The 20,902-nt window shown below is 34.5% G+C and overlaps 3 protein-coding genes across 6 annotated transcripts; 1 reads left to right on the top strand and 2 right to left on the bottom strand.

Annotated features, from left to right (window-relative positions):
* The first annotated feature begins 650 nt into the window (after positions 1-650).
* LOC110421138 (ZIP metal ion transporter family) lies at positions 651-6,079 on the top strand. 3 transcript variants are annotated; one of them, XR_002445625.1, is made up of 7 exons: positions 651-979; positions 1,568-2,176; positions 2,697-2,981; positions 3,428-3,556; positions 3,832-3,929; positions 4,369-5,514; positions 5,622-6,079. XR_002445625.1 is itself a non-coding variant. In XM_021434630.1 (6 exons), the coding sequence occupies exons 2-6, from the start codon at positions 1,703-1,705 to the stop codon at positions 5,180-5,182; spliced, it is 1,800 nt and encodes a 599-aa protein (XP_021290305.1). In that variant the 5' UTR covers positions 651-979; positions 1,582-1,702; the 3' UTR covers positions 5,183-6,079. The 3 variants fall into 3 exon arrangements, 2 of the variants coding, with proteins under 2 accessions (XP_021290305.1, XP_021290304.1); XM_021434630.1 differs by having other exon boundaries at positions 1,582-2,176; positions 4,369-6,079; XM_021434629.1 differs by having other exon boundaries at positions 4,369-6,079.
* Positions 5,940-7,531, bottom strand: LOC110421139 (alphavirus core family protein (DUF3411)). 2 transcript variants are annotated; one of them, XM_021434631.2, is made up of 2 exons: positions 7,431-7,531; positions 5,940-7,242 (listed from the first exon to the last, which is right to left on the bottom strand). In XM_021434631.2, the coding sequence occupies exon 2, from the start codon at positions 7,162-7,164 to the stop codon at positions 6,103-6,105; it is 1,062 nt and encodes a 353-aa protein (XP_021290306.1). In that variant the 5' UTR covers positions 7,165-7,242; positions 7,431-7,531; the 3' UTR covers positions 5,940-6,102. The 2 variants fall into 2 exon arrangements, with proteins under 2 accessions (XP_021290306.1, XP_021290307.1); XM_021434632.2 differs by having other exon boundaries at positions 7,345-7,483.
* A 5,339-nt stretch (positions 7,532-12,870) lies between these two features.
* Positions 12,871-17,780, bottom strand: LOC110422134 (KH domain-containing protein At2g38610). Its single transcript, XM_021435922.2, has 7 exons — positions 17,403-17,780; positions 17,134-17,222; positions 15,910-16,061; positions 14,657-14,773; positions 14,401-14,517; positions 14,032-14,175; positions 12,871-13,365 (listed from the first exon to the last, which is right to left on the bottom strand). Exons 1-7 carry the CDS (start codon positions 17,480-17,482, stop codon positions 13,219-13,221), a joined length of 846 nt encoding a protein of 281 aa, XP_021291597.1. The 5' UTR covers positions 17,483-17,780; the 3' UTR covers positions 12,871-13,218.
* Between the last annotated feature and the right edge of the window lie 3,122 nt (positions 17,781-20,902).

The following is a 20,902-nucleotide window of genomic DNA, read 5'->3' as shown; positions in this document are numbered from 1 at the left end:
CGTCTCTCTGGTCACAACGTGAGTGTCCCATTTTAATTAATTATTTTGTTATAATTGGACAAATTTTTACGTTATTTTTTTAAATAACAAAATGTTTTATACTGTATTTATAGAGATTAATATTGTAATTGGTTTTACATTTTATTTTTGCTTCTTTTTGAAGTTATAAGTTATGTAGAAATTATCATTATAAAAATATTATACTTTATATAAGAAAATTAATGAATTAAATTAAATAATTAAATCAGTATATAATTATACAAATTAATATAAAATTAAATTAAATTCGTATATGACAGGATTTGAATCCTAAATCACTTAGACAATTGATTTTGATTTTTTACCTTTTTTTTTTAAGGATTAAATGATTAGAATTTAATTAAAACACAAGACAAGATTCTTATTGCTTATTGCTCTTTACCTTTTATTTTTACCTATTAAATTATTAGAAATTAATTATGACAATTAGTAATTAAAAAAACTTAATTCAAACGGGTCAAATGCTTTGGAAGCTGGTTTTCACCAACATTAGTTTCCGGTTTCGCAGTCTCTCAGGTCAAGCGGTTTTATGACGTCATTATCCATTTATCTTTATTTTTGTTTACAGGAGGACTGATAAATAAAATAAAATAATTAAAAACAAAAAAAAAAGGAAGCGTATTGGCTCAAGCTGGTGGTTTTGGGTATCAGCGGCGGAAAACAGCGTTCTGAGAGTCTGACATAACATTTTGTGTGTTTCCTTTTGGAAAAGAAATTACGCACTACTTGTATTTGTTTTTATTGTGTTCAATTATTCGACCATTTCTTTTTTTGACTATTTTAGCACAAATGAAACAAGTAAAAAATTGATTTATGTGATCACAGTAGGGTTTATTCTTTTGGAACCTAATTGTCTCTTCTTCCTGTAAGAAATTTAAATAAAAAAAAAAAGAAATCGGGGAAGCTCGGTTTTTTGTTTGGAAGCGCTCTTGTCCTGCAGGTACGTTTCGTTTTTTTGGGGAGTTTTTTTTAATCTGATTTCGGTTTTCTTTTTCTTTTTTAATTCTTCAATCAAATTATTAATTTTGAAAATCTGTCCCTGATCGCAAAATTCAGGGCTTTCTTTTTCCACCATTCAATTTGTTTCACTCCCTTTCGTTTAAGGTTTACAGGACTGTTCGAGAGAAAGAGAGAGGAAAAAAAAGAAGTTTTTCGTTTGAATTGGGGAAGTGGGGATTCTTAAGGATACATCTTGGTTCATGTTAGGGTCTTGATTACTCATCTTATCAATTAGGGTTTTCGATTTTTGTCGGGATTTTCTTATCTTGGGAAGTTTCTGCTAAGTTGAAATGATGATCAGGTTGATTGTTTCAGATGACAATGTACTGTTTCTTTAGGATCATCTAATTTTCATTTTAGTCTCAAATGTATTGGACTATAGCTCTGGAGGATTTTTGTTCCAGTTGTTTTTCGTAGTTTACTTCCGATTGTTCTTGTTGTCAAAGCCTCAATGGCCCTTCCAGGTCATGTTGAGTCATTTCGTTGACAAAACTTGGCTTTTCACGAAAATTCTGCTTTTTAATCGCAGCATATGTTGCGCAGGCGCGTTTCCAAGCATACTGCAGGATCGGCTTCCTACTTCTGATTTCTGACTTTTCTGGATTCCGAGCAGGGGAATTCCATTTGATTAATAACTTTCATTATTGGTGATAGATTTGTGGGGATGATAAAGACAATGCAGTTTAGATTCAAGCATCTGTTTCTCTTTTTGTTCTTCCTCGTGGTCTTCCTTGAATGCATTACAGCAGATGGTCAAAATGAAATTTCACAAAGAATAAAAGCTCCCCACAAAAATGTGGGAAACAATGTTATCGATGGCACAGGTACAGAGAAGGTCATAAATTTTGAAGAGAACGACAATGCAATGGTTGACTGGAAGGGTAGTTACAACAGAGTTTCTGTGTCCACAGTTGCACTGTTTACATTAGCAATGGCTGCAGCAACTGGTTTAGGTGCAGTTCCTTTTTTCTTTGTGGAGCTCGATCCTCAGTGGGCTGGGATATGCAATGGAATGGCTGCTGGGGTCATGTTGGCTGCAAGTTTTGATCTCATACAGGAAGGGCAGGAACATGGTGCTGGAAGTTGGGTTGTGATTGGGATTTTAGCAGGTGGCATTTTTATCTTGCTTTGTAAGAAGGTGATCACTGTCTCTAATTTCTGTTATTAAGTTTGATCTAATGCCATTGTGGAACCGTTGGCTGCTTCTCTGCTTTCTTCCACTATCCACTATTTTCATCTCATCTTTATATTTTTGACCAAATAGGCATGCTAATTTATTTTCCTTTTCGACCAATAGCCATGCTAATTTATTTTCCTTAAATAAACTAATATGATGTCTGAATAAACCTGAATTCTGATATACCTAGGTTCTCATAAAGGGCCGCTTTTCTTGCCCCACCTTCAATGCCTATAGACATACTTCAAACATGTTATGATGTCAAGGTTCTATTCCAGACCTTGCAAATGAAAAAGGGTTTTCCATTTTTTCTCACTTATCACGGAAGAGGATCAGTAATGCTTCTGCAGAGACTTTAAGGCTGCTGATTTTGCATGTCATATACAATGCTCTCTCTTTAACTTGTATTCTTGTGGTGTGTCTTTGTATTTGTAGGTAATGTTAACATCTTATTATGTTTCCCATCATTTCTGGGTTTCAGTTTCTTGAACAATATGGTGATGTAAGTATGCTGGACATAAAAGGAGCAGAAGCAACTAAAATTGTTCTTGTCATTGGAATTATGACCCTCCATTCATTTGGGGAGGGCTCTGGTGTTGGAGTTTCCTTTGCTGGCTCAAAGGGTTTTACTCAAGGCCTTTTGGTTACTTTGGCGATAGCTGTACACAACATACCAGAGGGATTGGCTGTAAGCATGGTGCTTGCGTCAAGGGGTGTTTCTCCACAGAACGCAATGCTATGGAGTGTAATTACATCCTTACCCCAGGTATCTAATCATTTAGTGCTGTTTGTCAGGCTTTGAAAGTATCTATCCATATCAAAGGAAAGCAGTTCTAACTTAGAACTTTCAAGATCTGGTTTAGAAAGAAAAGTAAAAGAAGCAATGGTGAAGTAGGAAGGTTGTTTAAAATAAAGAGCATGGTAAGTATTTTAAATGGAGGATCCACTTTCAACAGACGTTGAGTGAAGAACCACTTCTTTATCTAGGTGATCGAAACCATTTTTACAAACTGTCAAGTGCATGCTTGATTGATCTTACAATGTGATGGTGTCATCTGTTGAAATTAGCAAAAGAAAGAATAAAAATCAAAATATTAAGGATCAGATTTATGAGAGGGTAAATCAATTAAAGTTTTGTTCCTATTTGAGTACAATTTCTACTTCCTCAAATAGTTGTTTATTCGCTTATCATTTTTTTTTTTTTTTTTGCAGCCCATTGTAGCAGTTCCTTCTTTTATATGTGCCGATGCATTTAATAAATTCCTTCCCTTTTGTACTGGTTTTGCCGCTGGATGTATGATCTGGATGGTCGTTGCTGAGGTTCTCCCTGACGCATTTAAGGTGACTTCACTTATTGCACTTAAAATATATTTTTGGATCTTCAAGGATGAGGATTCATGCCTGCAATAATCTTTCAAGACCTTTTGTTCTATTTTGCTTTGTATCCTGTCAAGAACACTATAAAGAACTTCCCAAGCTGTGCTAATGAATAGCTACAACTGCCATCGTCTTCAGTTTCTCTCTTGTGCAAAGCTTAAAAGGCTAAAACCACTTTTATTTAAATAGAAAATTGTAAATAGGAAGAGACTAATCCTGTTAGACCCTTCTCTTAATAGGAGGCTTCTCCGACTCCAGTGGCATCAGCAGCTACAATTTCAGTAGCATTTATGGAAGCTCTAAGCACTCTGTTCCAGAACTTCAGTCATGACTACAAGTGAGTTGTTTGAAAAATAGTTTGTTGAGAAGAGTGTGTGGCCTGATATAACATTATTGCATGAGTAATGCAACTACTTTAGGTTTCCTTGCTATTAACTATCCTGCATCTTGCTGGAGTTTAATCTTCTGAATATTACTGATGATTTGAAAACTCTTTTAACAATATTATACTTTTTTGTGCTTTTAGAGCCTATTTTCCATTTTGTATAATTCTCTGATGGCATGGCCGTGGTTTTTTAGTGTGATATGACAATTTAAGTTGATTCATATGGATGCCTGATCATGTAGCTTGTATTAGGCTTGATGTGCGGGCTTGTTGCCCCTAATGCAATCTTGTCCATCTTTTTGTTTTAAATGCCAACCCTACTCTTAACTAGTTTATTGTGATTTCATTTTGTCTCCTCACTAACTAATTATATTTTTTATCAAATATTCAGTTCTGAGGATGCTTCTGGCTTCTTTGTTTCGTTACTTTTTGGTCTTGGACCTTTGCTGGGAGGCCTTGTACTTGTTGCATTTGCTCTTGCTTTCCGCCTTCAACATGCCCTTCTCATGGGTGCTGCATCTGGCATTGCCTTCATCCTTGGTGCCTGGCGGCCACTGCAACTACTTCTGTCTTTAAAGATGGGATTCTTCCCGCTTATGTCGCTTCTTATTGTAGGCGCTGCATTTGTCCACGTTTCAAGCTCTAGTATTTTGAAGATTGTGTGTAACAAAAGAGCTTCTTCAAATAACCTACCCTCAGTAACAGGATTTCCTGTGAGTGTTCTCACACTTCAGTCTTTTTTAGCATGTGGAGCCGTGGCTTTCCATGCTCTGGCTGAGGGGCTTGCGCTAGGAGTGGCTGCACCAAAAGCTTATGGACTTGGTCGACACATGGTCCTTCCTGTCTCCCTCCATGGGCTTCCTCGTGGTGCGGCAGTGGCCAGCTGCATCTTTGGAGCTACTGACAGTTGGCATGGCTCTCTTGCAGCAGCTGCTCTTATTGGCTTTGTAGGCCCAATATCTGCAATCGCAGCAATATTGGCAGGGATTGACTACAGCGGTCTTGACCATGTGATGGTTTTGGCATGTGGAGGATTGCTCCCATGCTTTGTTAGAATAGTTCAAAGAGCAATGAGGTTGGATATGCGGAAAAGCAGTTGTGGGCTTGCAGTAGGAGTTGGTTTTGCTACTGTGTGTTTAACATGCACCAAGTTAGTCTGCTTGCACACACCCTACTGCAATTCTGCTCCAGAGGCTGTAAGATAAGATGATTGTGCTCAAGCACCATAGTGCTTTTAACAATGCTCAAGTATGACATATTGCAGAAGTGTTTACTTGTTGATTTGTGGAACAGAATCTCGAGAAGAAAAGATATGAACGAAGGCCTCAGTGGGATTTACAGTTCAACATGAGAAGATGGGGGTTTCTATTGTACACTAGTTTTTCGTCTTACTACACATTTTTAACGGATAAGGCAGGGATTGGGAATGCTCGTTGGGCTTCCCTTGGATTTTAAATCACATGAGACCTTAGTTCTGACTAAGAATGTTTACATTGAGACAGAGTTCATGTCAGATTGTTCATCGATTCTCGCAGTGGTGAATAGAAAAGTTCCCTTTGAACAGTTTTCTTCTTTCATTTTTCTTTTTTAAAAAATGATATAATAGATAAAACTTATAACTAATCTTTATTCAAATCCGGTCAGGAAACCATTCAGCGAAGGAGGAAAAAAGACAGTTGAATGATCATAACGTGACTTTTCAGGGCCACCCGTCGATCCAAACAACCTCACGACTGTCCACGGGCAATGCTAGGGCTGTTTGTAATAACAGAGCCAAAAAGCCACTGACTGCTGCTAAGCACCGCGGAGCAGTTTTTGCAACAGGTCAAAGGCTGTCAAAAACAAGGAGATGGTAACCTCTACCTCGTTGAGGTAAAGCAGCTTTATAACTTTGAAAATGACGAGAAATAGCAACGGAAAGACAATCTAGGGGCTGTATCTCAACCCACCCACGAAGAACGATTATGGCATCAAACCCGGATACACTGGATCTTATTCCAAGTATTAATTATGATCACATGTTACATCCAAGCTACGGACACGGGCGGACAAAATGCCTAAAACTTAAAACTGCCCAGAGGTTTTTTCTTTTTTCTTTTTTTTTTTTTTAAAAAAGAGTTTGAAATCACTTGAAAGTTGACTGATTGGTGTCCAAGTTGTCACCTTCGACCACCAACTTCTCCTTCTCGGCAACAGATCCAACCTCAACCATCGCTGGCTTCGCTTCAACACTCTGTGATCCTGTCATCCTTGCCAATATTACGAATGACATTCCTCCAAGTATGTTATTTAAGCATCTCAGAACCACCACTGATGACTTAAATACCAACGGGGGGACTCCCTTCGCCAACAGAAACTCTATCCCATTCAAGGTTTGGTACCTCAAATTGCTGCTAACACCCATGTGAATAGCCCAGGTGAGAGCATTCAACAAGGTAGGAGGAGCCTTGTTGGGTGTTTCGAAGCTGGGATCCATTTTCTTCCTCATCTTGATCAACCCATTAGAGATTGCGGTTCCAACAAGGCCTGCAGCGAATCCAACAGCAGCAAACACAGTCCCTTTGAAGACAAAAGTCCCTAAACGGTTCATGAATGTATAAGCGCCCGGTTCGAACATATGACTTTGTGGGCAATTTGCAAAGATGGCAGGGAGACTTGAAGAAGCAGCGGAGGCTGTTGGTGCCAAGAGATACATGAGAGTGAAATTCAATATGGAACCCACAATGAGAGTTGAGAAAACGAAATCAAGCTCGTTAAGACCAAAGTTAGGACGAGAAGCCATGTCCCCAAGAACACAAGCACTGACTCCCACTAACTCTTCCATTATAACCTTGAATGGAAACTGGGGATCTGCTGCAACCCTATCTCTCCAGCCGCTTAGGAAAAGACCCAGAATGCCAACACCCTGCCATGAATTGTCGTTGGAATTCGAATTGGACTGGTCATCTCCTCTACCTCCTCCGCCGCCTCCTCCGCTCCTACCGATCCCACCGTCTGCATCGCCTCCTCCTCCAGCACATGGAATTTGAAGTTTGGGATTGGAAATCTTGGTGTTCAGAAAGCGGATTGATTGGTTTTGAGGGACTGAAACAACATCTACTGATTGTGATTTGAAACGGCGGCTCTCACCCATGTTAGGGAATTGCCTCGTTAGCATCGAGAACCGATACCGAGCCAGGGACGCCATCTGATCGATCGATCCACTTACTTAGATTCGATAAAATTTGATTCCTCAAACTCAACTCCACAAAGCCTTAATCTAAACCTGCATGGATTCTTTCCTTTTAGAAAACATTTTATTTATCAACATGTCTATAATGCAATAAAAAACATGAGATCCACAAACCAAAGGCTTTGTGAGTTAGACCTGATATGATTCAGGCAACGTTCTTCACTTTTACTGTTAAAAAATACAAAAGAGCAACATATAGAGAGAGGATATGAGAAATGTACCTAAAAGAGAAGGAATTATTATGATATTTGCAGAGGGAGGGATGCACTGGGACAAGTTAGGTGAAGACGAAAGAGTAAGAGTTCATTTATATAGAGTGAAGAGGGAAAAGGGTTAACGTAACTTAAACCTAAAGCCCTAACAAAAAACAATTCAAGGCCCGTCGTTTTTCCGTCCAGTCCAAACCTTTTGGCAAATTCCCAAAAAGGTTATCGTTTTAATTTATTCCCTTCCATGGCGACGGCCCACCAAAACTACCTTTCACTGTAACATTATCATTCCCTCCATCCCCATCTCCCACCACGCTTCTCACTTCTTCCCATGGGTGTATAATTTCCATCAAATTTCAAGAGATTTTGATATTTTTATCAATAATATATTTGATAACTTCCTTTAGAAGTGGCAATTCAATTTATTAAGTCTGATTTATTCCAGTTCAAGTCATTAATTAAAGACATAATATTTTTTAAAAATTAATTATTTAAGAAAATTTAAATAAATTTTATTATTATTACATTCAATCAAATTTTTATATCTTTTATTTTGGATTAAATAAATTTTTATAAATTAATTTTTATATTTATGTAGTGCTAACGTTGCGTTGATCGAAAAGTAAAAAATATGATATAACTATATCATCATATCATATTAAGATGTTATGTCATTATCCATTATAATGTGTTAACATATCACGTTAGTATTATGTTCATGTTATATCAATGTCATATGATATAAAATTAACAAAGTTTAATGTAATAAAAGTATAAAGATTTATTTAAATTTTTTTAAATAATTTTAAAGATTTTTTTAGATATTATGTTCTAATTAAATCAAGTTGAGTTTGAGCGAGTCATTTTATCCAATTCAAGTTTTACTAACCATTATTAAGTTTGGCTTCTGACGCTAATAAAAAACTATTTCTCTAATAGCAAAGTCTTAAATCGGTTAGAGTACAATTTTAGACTTGGCATTTATATAATCTCACATTTAATTAAGGCCTAATGCTCAAATAAACTTCTAAATTATTCAAGGAAATTCAAATAGACCTTTATTCTTTAATTACATTCAATCAAATTTTTGTATTTTTATTTTAGATCAAATAAACTCTTATAACTAATGATTGACTAATTATCATTATTCAAAATATCACTTGCTATTTTATATCCACATAGCACTAACATGAAGTTGATGTAGAAGGTAAAAAGTTTCGGGTGATTATGTTATTCACATAGTAATCAATTATGATATGTCAATATGTTATATAATCATCAACTATAATATGTTAACATGATACGTTAATGCCACGCTAAATATAATGATAAATAATATTTTGACAAAGTTAATTATTCATTATGAGGATTCATTTGACTTAAAAATAAAAATATAAAAACTTATTTCACTCAAAATAAAAAAACAAAAATTTGATTAAATGCAATAAAAATATAAAAATTTATTTGAAAATTTTTAAACAATTTGGAGATAGGTTTAGATATTATACCTTCAATTAATATATAAAAAACTTATGAGTTGGCAAGTCATTAATGTTGAGAACATCCGACCAAGTTATTAGAAAATTGTATGGATTTTGGTTGACTTTTTGAACGGGTTTTTTCTTAAAATTTCTCACTTTTTGTTTTTAAATTTTCTTAAACGAGCAAAGATTTGAACCCGTTTTCTCTTAAATTTTAATAAAAGTCTAATCATTTAGTCAAATATATTTTTGAATATTTTCTCATCATATTTAATAAACATTTAATGCTATTTTTTTAAAAAAAATAGGAATGAACCAATAGATTAAACCAAAATCTGATAACACTACTAGTTCAATTCTCGATCAAATTGTTTAATAATTGCTTGTCATTTACCTATTCAATCTTAACACAAGAAGCAAAGATGGAATGCCATGGTTGGGACTGAGAGTAAGTAAAACCAAATCAGACCACTTACCTACTCAAATCAAATAAAATTTGGATAAAATGGTTCGATCTAATTGGTCTATTGGATCAATTGATTTAAAATGTTTTGTTGAAATGAGTTATTGATTGGTTATTAATTTTAAAAATTTTAGACCAATCCACCCAAAAAATAAAACTAATTTTTTATATATATTAAAAAGAATTAATAATAAACTCAAATAATAATATACTTAAAATATATTAGTTTATTATATATATATATATATACAAATCATAATCATAGCAATTTAATTTTAATTATTTATATATTTATTTATAAATATGTATTAATATGGAACTATAAGTTATATTGCTTAAATGATATAACTTATATATATTAATATTATAATATATGATAGTAAATATCTTACATATTAACATATTATAATTATTGCACCTTAATAATGTTTCATAATATAAAATATCATAAATATATATATAATTGTATTAAAATTATATATATATTTAATTTATATATAAACATTACTATAACTTATAATAAACTTAATTTATATTATTACACTTAATAATTTTATTAATTATCATCTTAGTTTTTATAACATATTATTTATAATTAGTTATTATTTATACGAACTTTAATATAAAACATTATAACATATAAATTGTGTCATTAATTTTATTTTTTTATATAGTTAATTTATATATAAACATACTGTAACTTATAATAGACTTTATTTATATGTTTACACTTAATAATTTTATTAGTTATCATTTTAATTTTTATAATATATTATTTATAATTGGTTATTATTTATACAAACTTTGATATAAAAATTAAAATATTATAAAATATAAGTTGTGTCATTAATTTTATATATATAATAAAATAAAATATTATATATACATACATTTAATTTATACATAATTTATATATTTTATAATTATGAATGAAATTTATATGTTTTAATATTATAATTTGTAAAAAAAATTAAAATTTTGATCTATTGATTTAAAATCAAATTAACCAAATTAATTTTATATTTAATCGGTTTGATGTTTAATCAATTTTGATCAACTTTATGAGAATGTTTCATTCATTTAGTGTAACTGCCCAATCCATCTATTTACTAACCCCTAATTGGGACAGTTGGCTGATCCGGCAAGTAAACAATCCTAATTTCTGGGAGATAAGCATTCACATGGGCAGTGTGTCACGAGAAAAGTGCCTCTATCCCACATCGGACAGGAACGGGTGGTCTTGAGTTCCTTATAAACGGGTGTGCTACACACTCCTATAAGCGCGTTTATGGTAAAGAGGGTAATGACCCCGTGACAAGTGATATCAGAGTGGACCGAACCTCATCTAACTCACGCCAAGCACCCCGGCCCAAGAGGACTCAGGGTAGGCAGGGTGGCTGATGGCAACAAGGACGTTGCCGAAATCGAGTGGGAGAAAGTGTCACGAGGAAAGTACTTCTATCCCACATCGGACAGGAACGGGAGGTCCTGGGCCCATTATAAGCGGGTGTGTTGCACACCCCTATAAACGCGTTTATGGGGAAAAGAGTAATGACCCCGTGACAAGTTAGAGTGTCACGAGGAAAGTGCCTCTATTCCACATCGAACAAAAACGGGAGGTCCTGGGTTCTTTATAAGCAGGTGTGCTGCACACCCCTATAAGCTCATTTATGGGAGAGAGGGTAATGACCCCGTGACAAGTGGTATCAGAGCGGACCGAACCTCGTCTGACTCACGCCAAGCGCCTAGGTCCAAGGAGACTCAGGGTAGGCAAGGTGCCTCACGCCACAATAACACTTAGGTTAACATTGATACACTCACAAACGAATAACACATCAAGATTAATGTTACGCCAATCAACACTAGGCTAAATATGCCAACAGAGATAACGCAAATAAGTGATTTGGATGACAATAAGACACATTAGTCTTAATCATAAAATGCTAACACAAAGACCGCAAGACATAAATCGAGATAAGTCACAGCACAATAAGCCCATAGAGATGTCTAATCCTAGCTTCAATAGAGAGGGCAGGAACCAAATAAAAGTTCCACAATCGAAGAAATTCACTCGAAAGGATAGAGACTGACAGGTCATGCACCAAGATTCTGCAACACTGGCAGCAGAAAGAAGAAAACAAATAGGTCATGCCTAAGCAACAAGACCGCAATTCCACACATAGGTGATCAATGCAGAAGATAGCAGCCGCCTAGGTCCAAGGAGACTCAGGGTAGGCAAGGTGGCCTACGACAACGAGGGCGTTGCCGGAATCGGGTGGAAGAGAGTGTCACGAGAAAAGTGCCTCTATCCCACATCAGACAAGAACAAAAAGTCCTGAGCTCCTTATAAGCGGGTGTACTGCACACTCCTATAAACGCGTTTACGGAAGAAAGAGTAATAACCCCGTGACAAGTGGACTATAAGCCATGTTCGGGCTCCTTATAAGCGGGTGTGCTGCACACTCCTATAAACACGTTTATGAGGAAGAGAGTAATAACCCCGTGACAAATAGATTATAAGCCATGTTCGAGCTTTGTCTTACACACGTGAAAGCTAACGTTTTCCTCTCCTCAACTGAATGCTAATCCTACTACTAGATTAGATACTTAAAAACCATGAATCATCAGCCCCAGTCTAACAAGCAAAAGGGCAAGGAAAACTTAATTAAAACAAATGAATGCTTATGTTGGATCCAAACAAGTTTCACCTCAAACGCTCATTTTGGCGGCTGAGCATACGTTTCTCAGTGGAAGGTTCATTCATTATTCCAGGATGCCCCTTCATTATTACTAGTTTTTCCTCACTCACCTTCCCATTGTTGACAACATATGTTGGGTTTTCTCCCTTTCTCTTTCAGTCCGAATGGGGTCTAGTTTCAGGTGAAGTAGAAACCAAGGTCTCAAATAATATTCAATATTCCCCCACTTTTATTCATTTTAATAACAGGAGAAAATACCTAAACATGTTAACCCAAACTCCTCACTTGAGCAGAACTCCAGCATGTTTCCCACATGAATCTTCTCTGTTGCTTTGCTTGCAAAACATGAGAAACAATGGTAGGGTAACTTGGATCTTTCTGAAAATACCCCCAAAGGATAGACTTCAGCAAACACAATAATATTCAGCCACATAACCTAGCTAGTTTTTTCTATTTTAATTTTCTTTTTTGAATATGCCACATTTGTGCAAAGGCTGCAAAGCAACAGATGATAAGTTCAGAATCTTTGAACAACCTTTCTTCATCAAAGCTTTTAAAGATACAAATTCCAGCCAATACGAGAAGGTGCATGGGCCATAATAATCTCCCAAGTAAAAATTCTAACTACTTTATTAAAAAAAATTGACTCAAGAGAGAAGGGAAGATCCTATATAGTTCAAGATTGTCAACAAAAAAAAAAAGAAAAAGAATATGGGACCCAACTTACATTTTCTATGCTTCATATAAACTACAATGGAACAACAAACATGACACACCTACAAAACTCAATCCCACCTCACAAGGCCGAATGCTTGCAACAGAAAATATATATTGCACACTCCTTAAAGCTAATAACACAAGAATAAATCCAATGAATGTATTGAGTTTACAGAAAAACTGACCTCACCAAACCTAAACTCCGAGAGCCAACTATATAATTCATTTTTTAAATGTTTTCTTTTTTTTCATTTTTGTTTTTCTTTTGCCAAAAAGCAAAACAATTTAATAATGAAGAACCCACCAGAAAGCTCACCAGCAAGAACTGTTAGCCTAATCTTTTCAAGCTCTGCTGAACTGATATGTAACAGAAGGTATACATGGCTATGAAATTCTGGAGTAGGGTAGAAACATTTTTCAGAAAATTTATAATTAAATTCTCAGCGTCCTGTTTTGGGACGTTTCATTCCACTGGAATTAAAAGGAGAAACACTACCACTTGGACCAGGACTCTCCTCTCTGAAATTGGAATTTAACATTGCCAGTTCACGCAACTGCTGCCTCTTGATAAAATCTTGTGACTCATCCTACATATAAGAATATGACATTTAGAAAATACAGGATGAAAATATTTATTAACAATAACAGTTTAACACAATGATGCCTGCAAGTTGATAAAAGGAAAACCAAATGTGAGACACTTCCCTGTGTGACATATGAGCACAGAGAAAAGGTGTTTTATGCACCAAATGTTATGAATCAACAGAGTTTGAAGTTAGGCTGCTATCTAAGTACACTCTTTTTTCCCCCTAAACCAAAGTCATTTGGATTGCAAATTGAGTGTTCAATCATTTGGGAAAGACAGATTGGATTTGGTGTAGGCAAGCAAATGATATTTTCCAATGACTAGAGATCTCGTTCATTCCTCACTTCAAGAAACATAAAAAAAATTATTAAACAGAACGCTTAAATTTTCTCTGAAGACTTATGATTGGATGCATATACTTCAAAAAAATTATTCCGTTTTCAAACTATGTCTGGAAATATATCCAAAGTTCAGACAAATCAAAGGAAAATCGTCCTGCAGCACAATTGTGAGGATGCCGAAGTTTCTGACACAGGAAATAGCTTTCCACAAGCAAAAACAGGTAATTTTATGACAAATAATGGAGTTTCAAGAAGGAAGCATAGGAGACAACAACCTATGGCTAATAAACATCATAGAAGTGAAGAAGAAGATTGGTGCTACATACCACAGGTTTCAGTAATTCCTCTATGATTTCCTGTGCCTGTCTAAGCCTTATATCAACAATATTAGCAGGTAAATCAGCCTCAATTAAGATGTGGAGTGGATCATTCAGGTGCTCATAGCCAGGTCTGCCTCTGAGCTTCTCTTCCTTCAGATGGAAAAGATGGGAAATTATTATCCAAAATTATTCAATTTATATGTCAAAAGAAAAGGTTAAGTAAAAAATAGGCGGGGAATTGGATGCAGCCATCGAGATATTCATTGCATCTTTCTGTCAGTTTCAGCTGAATCACAATTAAGATATAGCAGAAATTAGCGGTATCAGACCTTTTCAACAACAACAACAATAGTAACTATAACTTTGCAGCTTTACCTTGTCTGGATCCTTTATAGATCCCTTGCCTCTAATGTATACACGGCAGCCAGTCGTAGCTTCTACCCGTTTTAATGAATTGCCTCTAGGGCCTAGAAGCCGTCCAACAAAATTGAACTGACAACAAAGGAAAAGCAGATTCTAAACATCAGTATTCATACTCATAAAATGTTTGTTTCATTCAGTTGAAACATGAGAATATGATTAATAAACAAATTTTAATCTAATGCACTAGCATTTTTCATATAAAGCTTACATTTGGATATGTATCAACAGGAATTTCTAGACGCAAAATCCTCTTCACGGTGTATGAACTAGGGCTTGCTGGTGCACCTTGCCAGTCCATTGTCATCCCAGGAGGTCCACTTAGTCTCTGTCAAAATACAAAGCAACAGGAGCACAAAAGATCAGTAGGCTCAATCCAGATAACTGGAAGCAAAATATTAAAACAAGTTTTAGCTTGAAATAACCCTTGCGCACGCAAACACACTCGACTTTCCAAGAGAATACGTTTCCCAATGCTTCATATAAAGTACAGGTACCAAAATGTTACAAAAGAGATTTAGAATGTTCACCAATTGAAAGAAGAAAAGGGGAAAAAAGGGAACAAAAGTTGAATACACCTTAGAAACCAGAAATGAACGGATAGATAGCCATTATTAGAATTGAGCAGAGCCTTTTGCAGTTCAAGCACATTAATCTACCATTTCGCAAACCATAGCATTTTGGACAGGAAATAAACTTGGTTCTCATCTGTGTTATTTGAAAGGATCATCATTAAGTAGAATATAGGAGATTAAACAATCATTGTGCTTGAGTCATCAACCAGATGCAAAGAGGGTTAATACGAAATTCAGATATTCACCATTGGGCAGGAATGCTTTCATAGCTTCATTTAGTGACAATTTAGCCATTTTTAATGAATGGAACACAGCAACCAAAATCAGAAGCCATAGTCATAGAACAGTCAGATAGTATTCGAATTAACATATACGTTCATTCCTATATGACTATGTACACACCAATATGGGTCACGTGGGCATGCATTTCGTCATGTATTTCCTGAAGAGAGGAACGGTACGTATAATGTGTCAGATAAGGTATAAATGACAGTAGCAGGAAAATAAAAACAAAATCCTTTTCACATGGTCTGCAATTTAAAGCACAAATAAAACTGGAAGAGCTGATTTTAAAGCTTATTGATCATACAAATAAAAAAGAAACCACTTCAAACTTTATTGTTTGCTCGTGATCTTTATAATGCTGAAGGACAACAAGATTTCAGCATGTTATGATTCTCCTTTGCAATGTTTGACACTCAAATTATAATGGTGTTTACCAAAATTACTCTTAAAGCGTATGTCAGAGAATCAAAAGGAAAAACAACTTGTCACTTAGTTCACCCAAATATTGCATTCAAAAGAACATATTCAATCAACCAAACAAGAGAAATGTAAAGATATATATATTCAAAATAAAGACACTACAGTGAAATTTATAAATAGTTACCTCTTGAGGAAGACTATTCCAGCCGCCTAATCCTGTCCCAGAAACATTTGAAATAAGGTTTGAAGAAGCCATGGGACTGGGGCTTCTATGCCGCATCCGGTCAAAGTCACCAAATCCTTGGTTGGACATCATTCCTGAGACTCGAAATATCTCTGCATAGGAAGGCCATTATAAATGAGAAACAGATAAAGTTATGAAAATACATCAACACATGAAAGGGAAATAGCATCCAAAATCAAATTAGAAAGATGTAAGAGGACCACAGTGGAATGAAGGTTGTAAAGTATGGATAAAACATTGACCACAAGTAAAATAAAACAGATTTCTGTTAACTGCCATTTTAAGGTAAGACTCATAACCAAAAAAAAAAAAAAACCTTAGATTTTGAAAACATCCTAAAAAATGGAAAGAATATGAATTTTGATATTAGGAAGGTCAGCTGAAAAATATATAAGCTCCTGTTTGCTGCTGAATAAGGGATGTGTAAGGCTTCAGAAAATCATTTTTTGTCCAAACTATCAAGAATATTACCTCAACATTCTTGCACTCAGGTTAAACATCAGAAGATTTGCTGAAATTCAAATTAGCAGAGCACAGGTCCTGTGTTTTTTCTTTTGTTACACTTTCACCTATATTTACTGAATCTCTACTTACAATGCTATTCCTTTTCTAGTCTGGATTTCCTATAGTCAAACTTTCTTCTCAAGACATCAGCAAAACTCGAAATGCAATAAGCTTTCAAAATCCAAAACTTAAGAATCTCTTCAAATGCATCTTGATAACACTTGAATCATAAGGGGGAAAAAACAACTCACACCAGAACCCAGGTAGACCTGAGGCTTAAAATTCTTGATACTCTTGAATGTGCGGCAGCTGAGCATAGCGGCACTTAAGCCTACTTAATTAAAAGAACAACTATCACTGACTGACTCTGTTGTAAACAACTAATTCCAGTGTTGAGGCACTATCCAAAACACAGTGGTGTGATGGGAATTGTCTTGTTTCAGCATTGGAAAACATAGCTAACTAACAAACATTGGGTTAAGTACATGATCAAGCGAAGACCATAACAACTCAGAAGAGATAGTTATTAGAAAAGGAAACACACTTGAACATCTCATCACTACACTCAATCAGACTGATCTAACATGGGTAAATTAAAAGCAGGAAAAAAAAAACCCAGAAAAAAACCTAGATCCAAGAGTAAGAGAGTAAAGAAGTAACCTTGATTTAACAGTCGGCTGCATATCGGAAGGACTTGCATGAAAGGTCCAAGCTTTTGATGCTCTGCCAACAGCTCTGATAAGTACTGACTGAGGAAAGACAAAGAAAAGAACCCAAAATCCCACATAGATCAAAAAACTGTTAAACCCCAAAAGCAAAGACAAGAAATCGAGATTGAAAAACATAAGCAAGAATGAAGCCTCTTTAATAATATGGTTGAGAAGACCGGAATTAAGTAATCTTTTCTGTTTTGTGAAGTGGGGGCATACCTGTCAACGTCTGCGGTGCTTCTAATCTGTGGAGAAGCAGCTCTCGCAGGTGAGAAGTTGGGATTATACAGACCTGACATGGCTTTGGCTTTTGAGGATTCTTTCAAGGAACCAAAAAAATGGAATTTTGGTTATAGAAAAGAAAAGGGTTTTAGTTGTGGTTGTTGCAGAAGAAAAAAGGATAAATGCAACACCATCAATAAAAGGGTTGGGGGTGTTTGTAATAAGAGCCAACAAAAGAGAAAAAAAAAAAGAAAAGAGAAAACAATAAAAGGGTCGACAGCTCTCTGTGAAATTTGCAGAAAGGAAGGCAAATCTTTATTAATTACTAATTTTTTCCCCTTTTTTCCACTAATTTTCTTTCGAAGTAGTATTTCATTTCACCCTTTGCCCCTGGCTCGCAAAGCAGTGGGTGCTGCAAACGAAAGCCTTGAAAAAAATAAAATTAAAAAAAAAATACAAAGAGTGCAGTAAAGATTTGGCATTTGGACAGTGAGAGTGGAAACAAGTGGATCTTTTTAAGGTAAGTGGTGGAGATTGGCAGCAAAAAGCTTTTACTACTTTTTACCAGGAGTACCATGTATCGATCTTTTCCTTTTTTTAAGAATAATATTAAAACGCCCATAAAAAAAAATCACAGTGGCCAAGAGTAGGAAGCCTATTCTAAGGTAGGAAAGAGAAAGACGGTTTTTACTGCTGAGCCGTGCCGGGTGCTTGAGGCAGGCTGGCTGGCTGAGTTTGGAGAATTTTGGGTGTGCGCAGGAATGCAGTGAATCGCTGCAACATCAGAGGACACGTGTCAACCATGCAGAGGATCAGATTTGTATTGAGGAGAGAACGGAGACCCCACACATGCAAGAGGCCAATGGCGAATGATAATGATGTTGCCAACGCAGTCTTAGCTGGACCGTGAGAGTGGACAACGTTCCACCCTTTCTTTTATTTATTTCTCTTTTCTGTTGCATCCTGAACGACGCCGTTCAAGAATTGATCACTCTCTAACCTGGTAAGGAAATTTCCCTTTTAACGCCTTCTTATTAACTTTTTTCTTTACTATATTTTGCCCTTTTTAACTTTCCCATCTCCCCATTTGTTCGGATATTTCTAGTGCATTTTGCGGCACACGGTGTTGACCCCTTTTCTGACACACACTAGGCTTACGTATGTCTCTGCCCCTGCTTCTCTCTCAACCCAATTTCAATGAAGTTCAGGGTGCGGTTCGCCAAGGCGGTGCGATTGAAAATAGCGACAACGGGTGTAATGAAAAGAATTTTCTGTAATTTTATAATTTATTTTGTATTTACAAAATTAGTCAAAATTAAAAAATATATATTATTTTACTAAAAAATGAAAGTTAAGATGAAAAAAAATTAAATTAAATTGACGTTGATGATTGTTGGGGGTTGGAGGAAAAACAAAGGCTGTGGAGAATAAGCCAATTGGGCAAAGGTGGTGCTGTCAATCAATATTTCATTAATTGAAAGAGCGTGATCAATCATTGTTGCGCTGGTCAAGCCCTTGGAGGGATTAGGACCGTGGAGCTTTTGCCCGATTGACTTACCATTGGCCATTTCTCACCTCCAACTTGCTTTTCATCAAAATTGTTACATACTGTTTGCACACTTACTAATTATTATTTAATAATAAATTATTCTTTTTTCACAAACAAAAATATATAAAATATATTAATTAAAGAATAAAAAAAGTCATTTATTAGCTATCAAATGTATTAATAATTGTGAAAGGTGAAAAGTTCTGAAGGTAGTCAACAAAATAATTTCAGTTGAAAAAAAAAAGGAAAAAAAAAACCAAATGACTTGGAAACCTGTGTATTTGTCAAGAATTTTAAATTTTTTTATCTGGATTGCTTATAAAACCTTATATTTCATTACATTGTCCGATTAAGTATTGCCACATCATAAAAGATTAAATAAAAATTTGAATAAAAGAGAATTGGGATATAAAAAAAATGACGTTAAAACAAACCTGTGGGATAAAAAATAATTGAAAAAAATGTAGAAAAGATAAAGATTAACTAATATATAGTATTCAAAAAATAATGAAATTAATTATTTAGTATTTAGTACTCGAAGAAAGAAAAATCTACAACTAGATATAGGAAACTTTCATTCTATGAAATAGATTGTACATCTTACTGATTTTATTAATCAATTACATTATGTGTCATTTTAAATATAAACTTTTTAGACACAGCATGTTTTGACTAAGTATTTTTGAATATGGTCACTATTTGACTAATAAAGTTAACAAGAGATACAATTTTCTTTAACAAAATGAAAGTAGAAGTATTTAATTTGTAAACATTTTTTTCCTCATATGTCGAATTAACAATTTCATTTTAATTCGAATATAAATATTTAATTTATCCAAAAGAATAATTATAATGCTATTTAACTGAAATGTATAAATATAAGATTTTGGTAATTGTTTTTAATGAACAAATGTGGAATATCCCTTTTTTTTATATATCCTCACCATAACGCCACCTCTCTATTTCAATAGTATTTATAAACTTAATCTTGATGTCAAATTAGACATTAGAATGGTAGACATAAATGGATAGACACATATATTACTGTGAATTTTGATTATAGAAATGATGATTACAAAGATATTTGATATTAATAGAGAAAAATATATAAAACTAGGTTGAATAACTTGAAGGTAAAATTTATTCAATCGGTTAATTTATTCATTGCATATGAACATTTAACTTATTAATTGGTATATAATCTCTTTATTTAAAAAGTAAAATTTAAATTTTCCTTCTTCAAATTATAAAAAAAAATCAATTAATTTATTCATTTCAATAACAAGAGAGGTTGAATTTACTGACCCGATTCAAATCGTTATCCCTCCAACAAGGTTGATATAGAAATTGCACATTTATACCATAACTTAAAACACAAATAAATTAATGATTTAGTGCTTAGAAAGAAAGAAATCTACAATTAGAAATATAAAACTTTCATTCTATAAAGTAGATTGTACATCTTGCTAACTTCGTTAATTGATAACGTGACTTGTCATTTTCACACATTACACATTATAATTAAGTTTTTTTTTTACCACAGTCATTATTTAATTAATAAAGTTAACAAGACGTGTAATTTATTTAACAAAATAAAAGATGAAGTATTTAATTTATAAAATTTTATTTTCTTCAAATGCCGGATCCATAGTATCACTATGATTTGAATACCAAATATTTAATTAATTCAAAAGAATAATTATAATACAATTTTAAGTATAAATATAAGTGTTTTTACCATACAGTGTGCCATCTTTGTAACAGGAGGAGTTCCGATTTAATGATGCTATCAAAAACGTAATCACTCAACAAGGCAGATAAAGAAATTGTACGCCTATGCCCTTAGCTCAAGATTTGGCATATGATATTTTTCCCTAGATTTTATTGACCAAAAAAAGAGTTTTAGATTGAACAGAGTGTGACACAGCAATAAAATAGAAAGTTTGAC

The sequence above is a fragment of the Theobroma umbraticum genome, unplaced genomic scaffold (genome assembly GCF_002168275.2).
Source record: "Theobroma umbraticum cultivar Fairchild unplaced genomic scaffold, ASM216827v3 scaffold_130.0, whole genome shotgun sequence".
Lineage (NCBI taxonomy): Eukaryota > Viridiplantae > Streptophyta > Magnoliopsida > Malvales > Malvaceae > Theobroma > Theobroma umbraticum.
The sequence above is the reverse complement of the archived record's forward strand: the minus strand, read 5'-3'. Positions and strand labels throughout refer to the sequence as shown.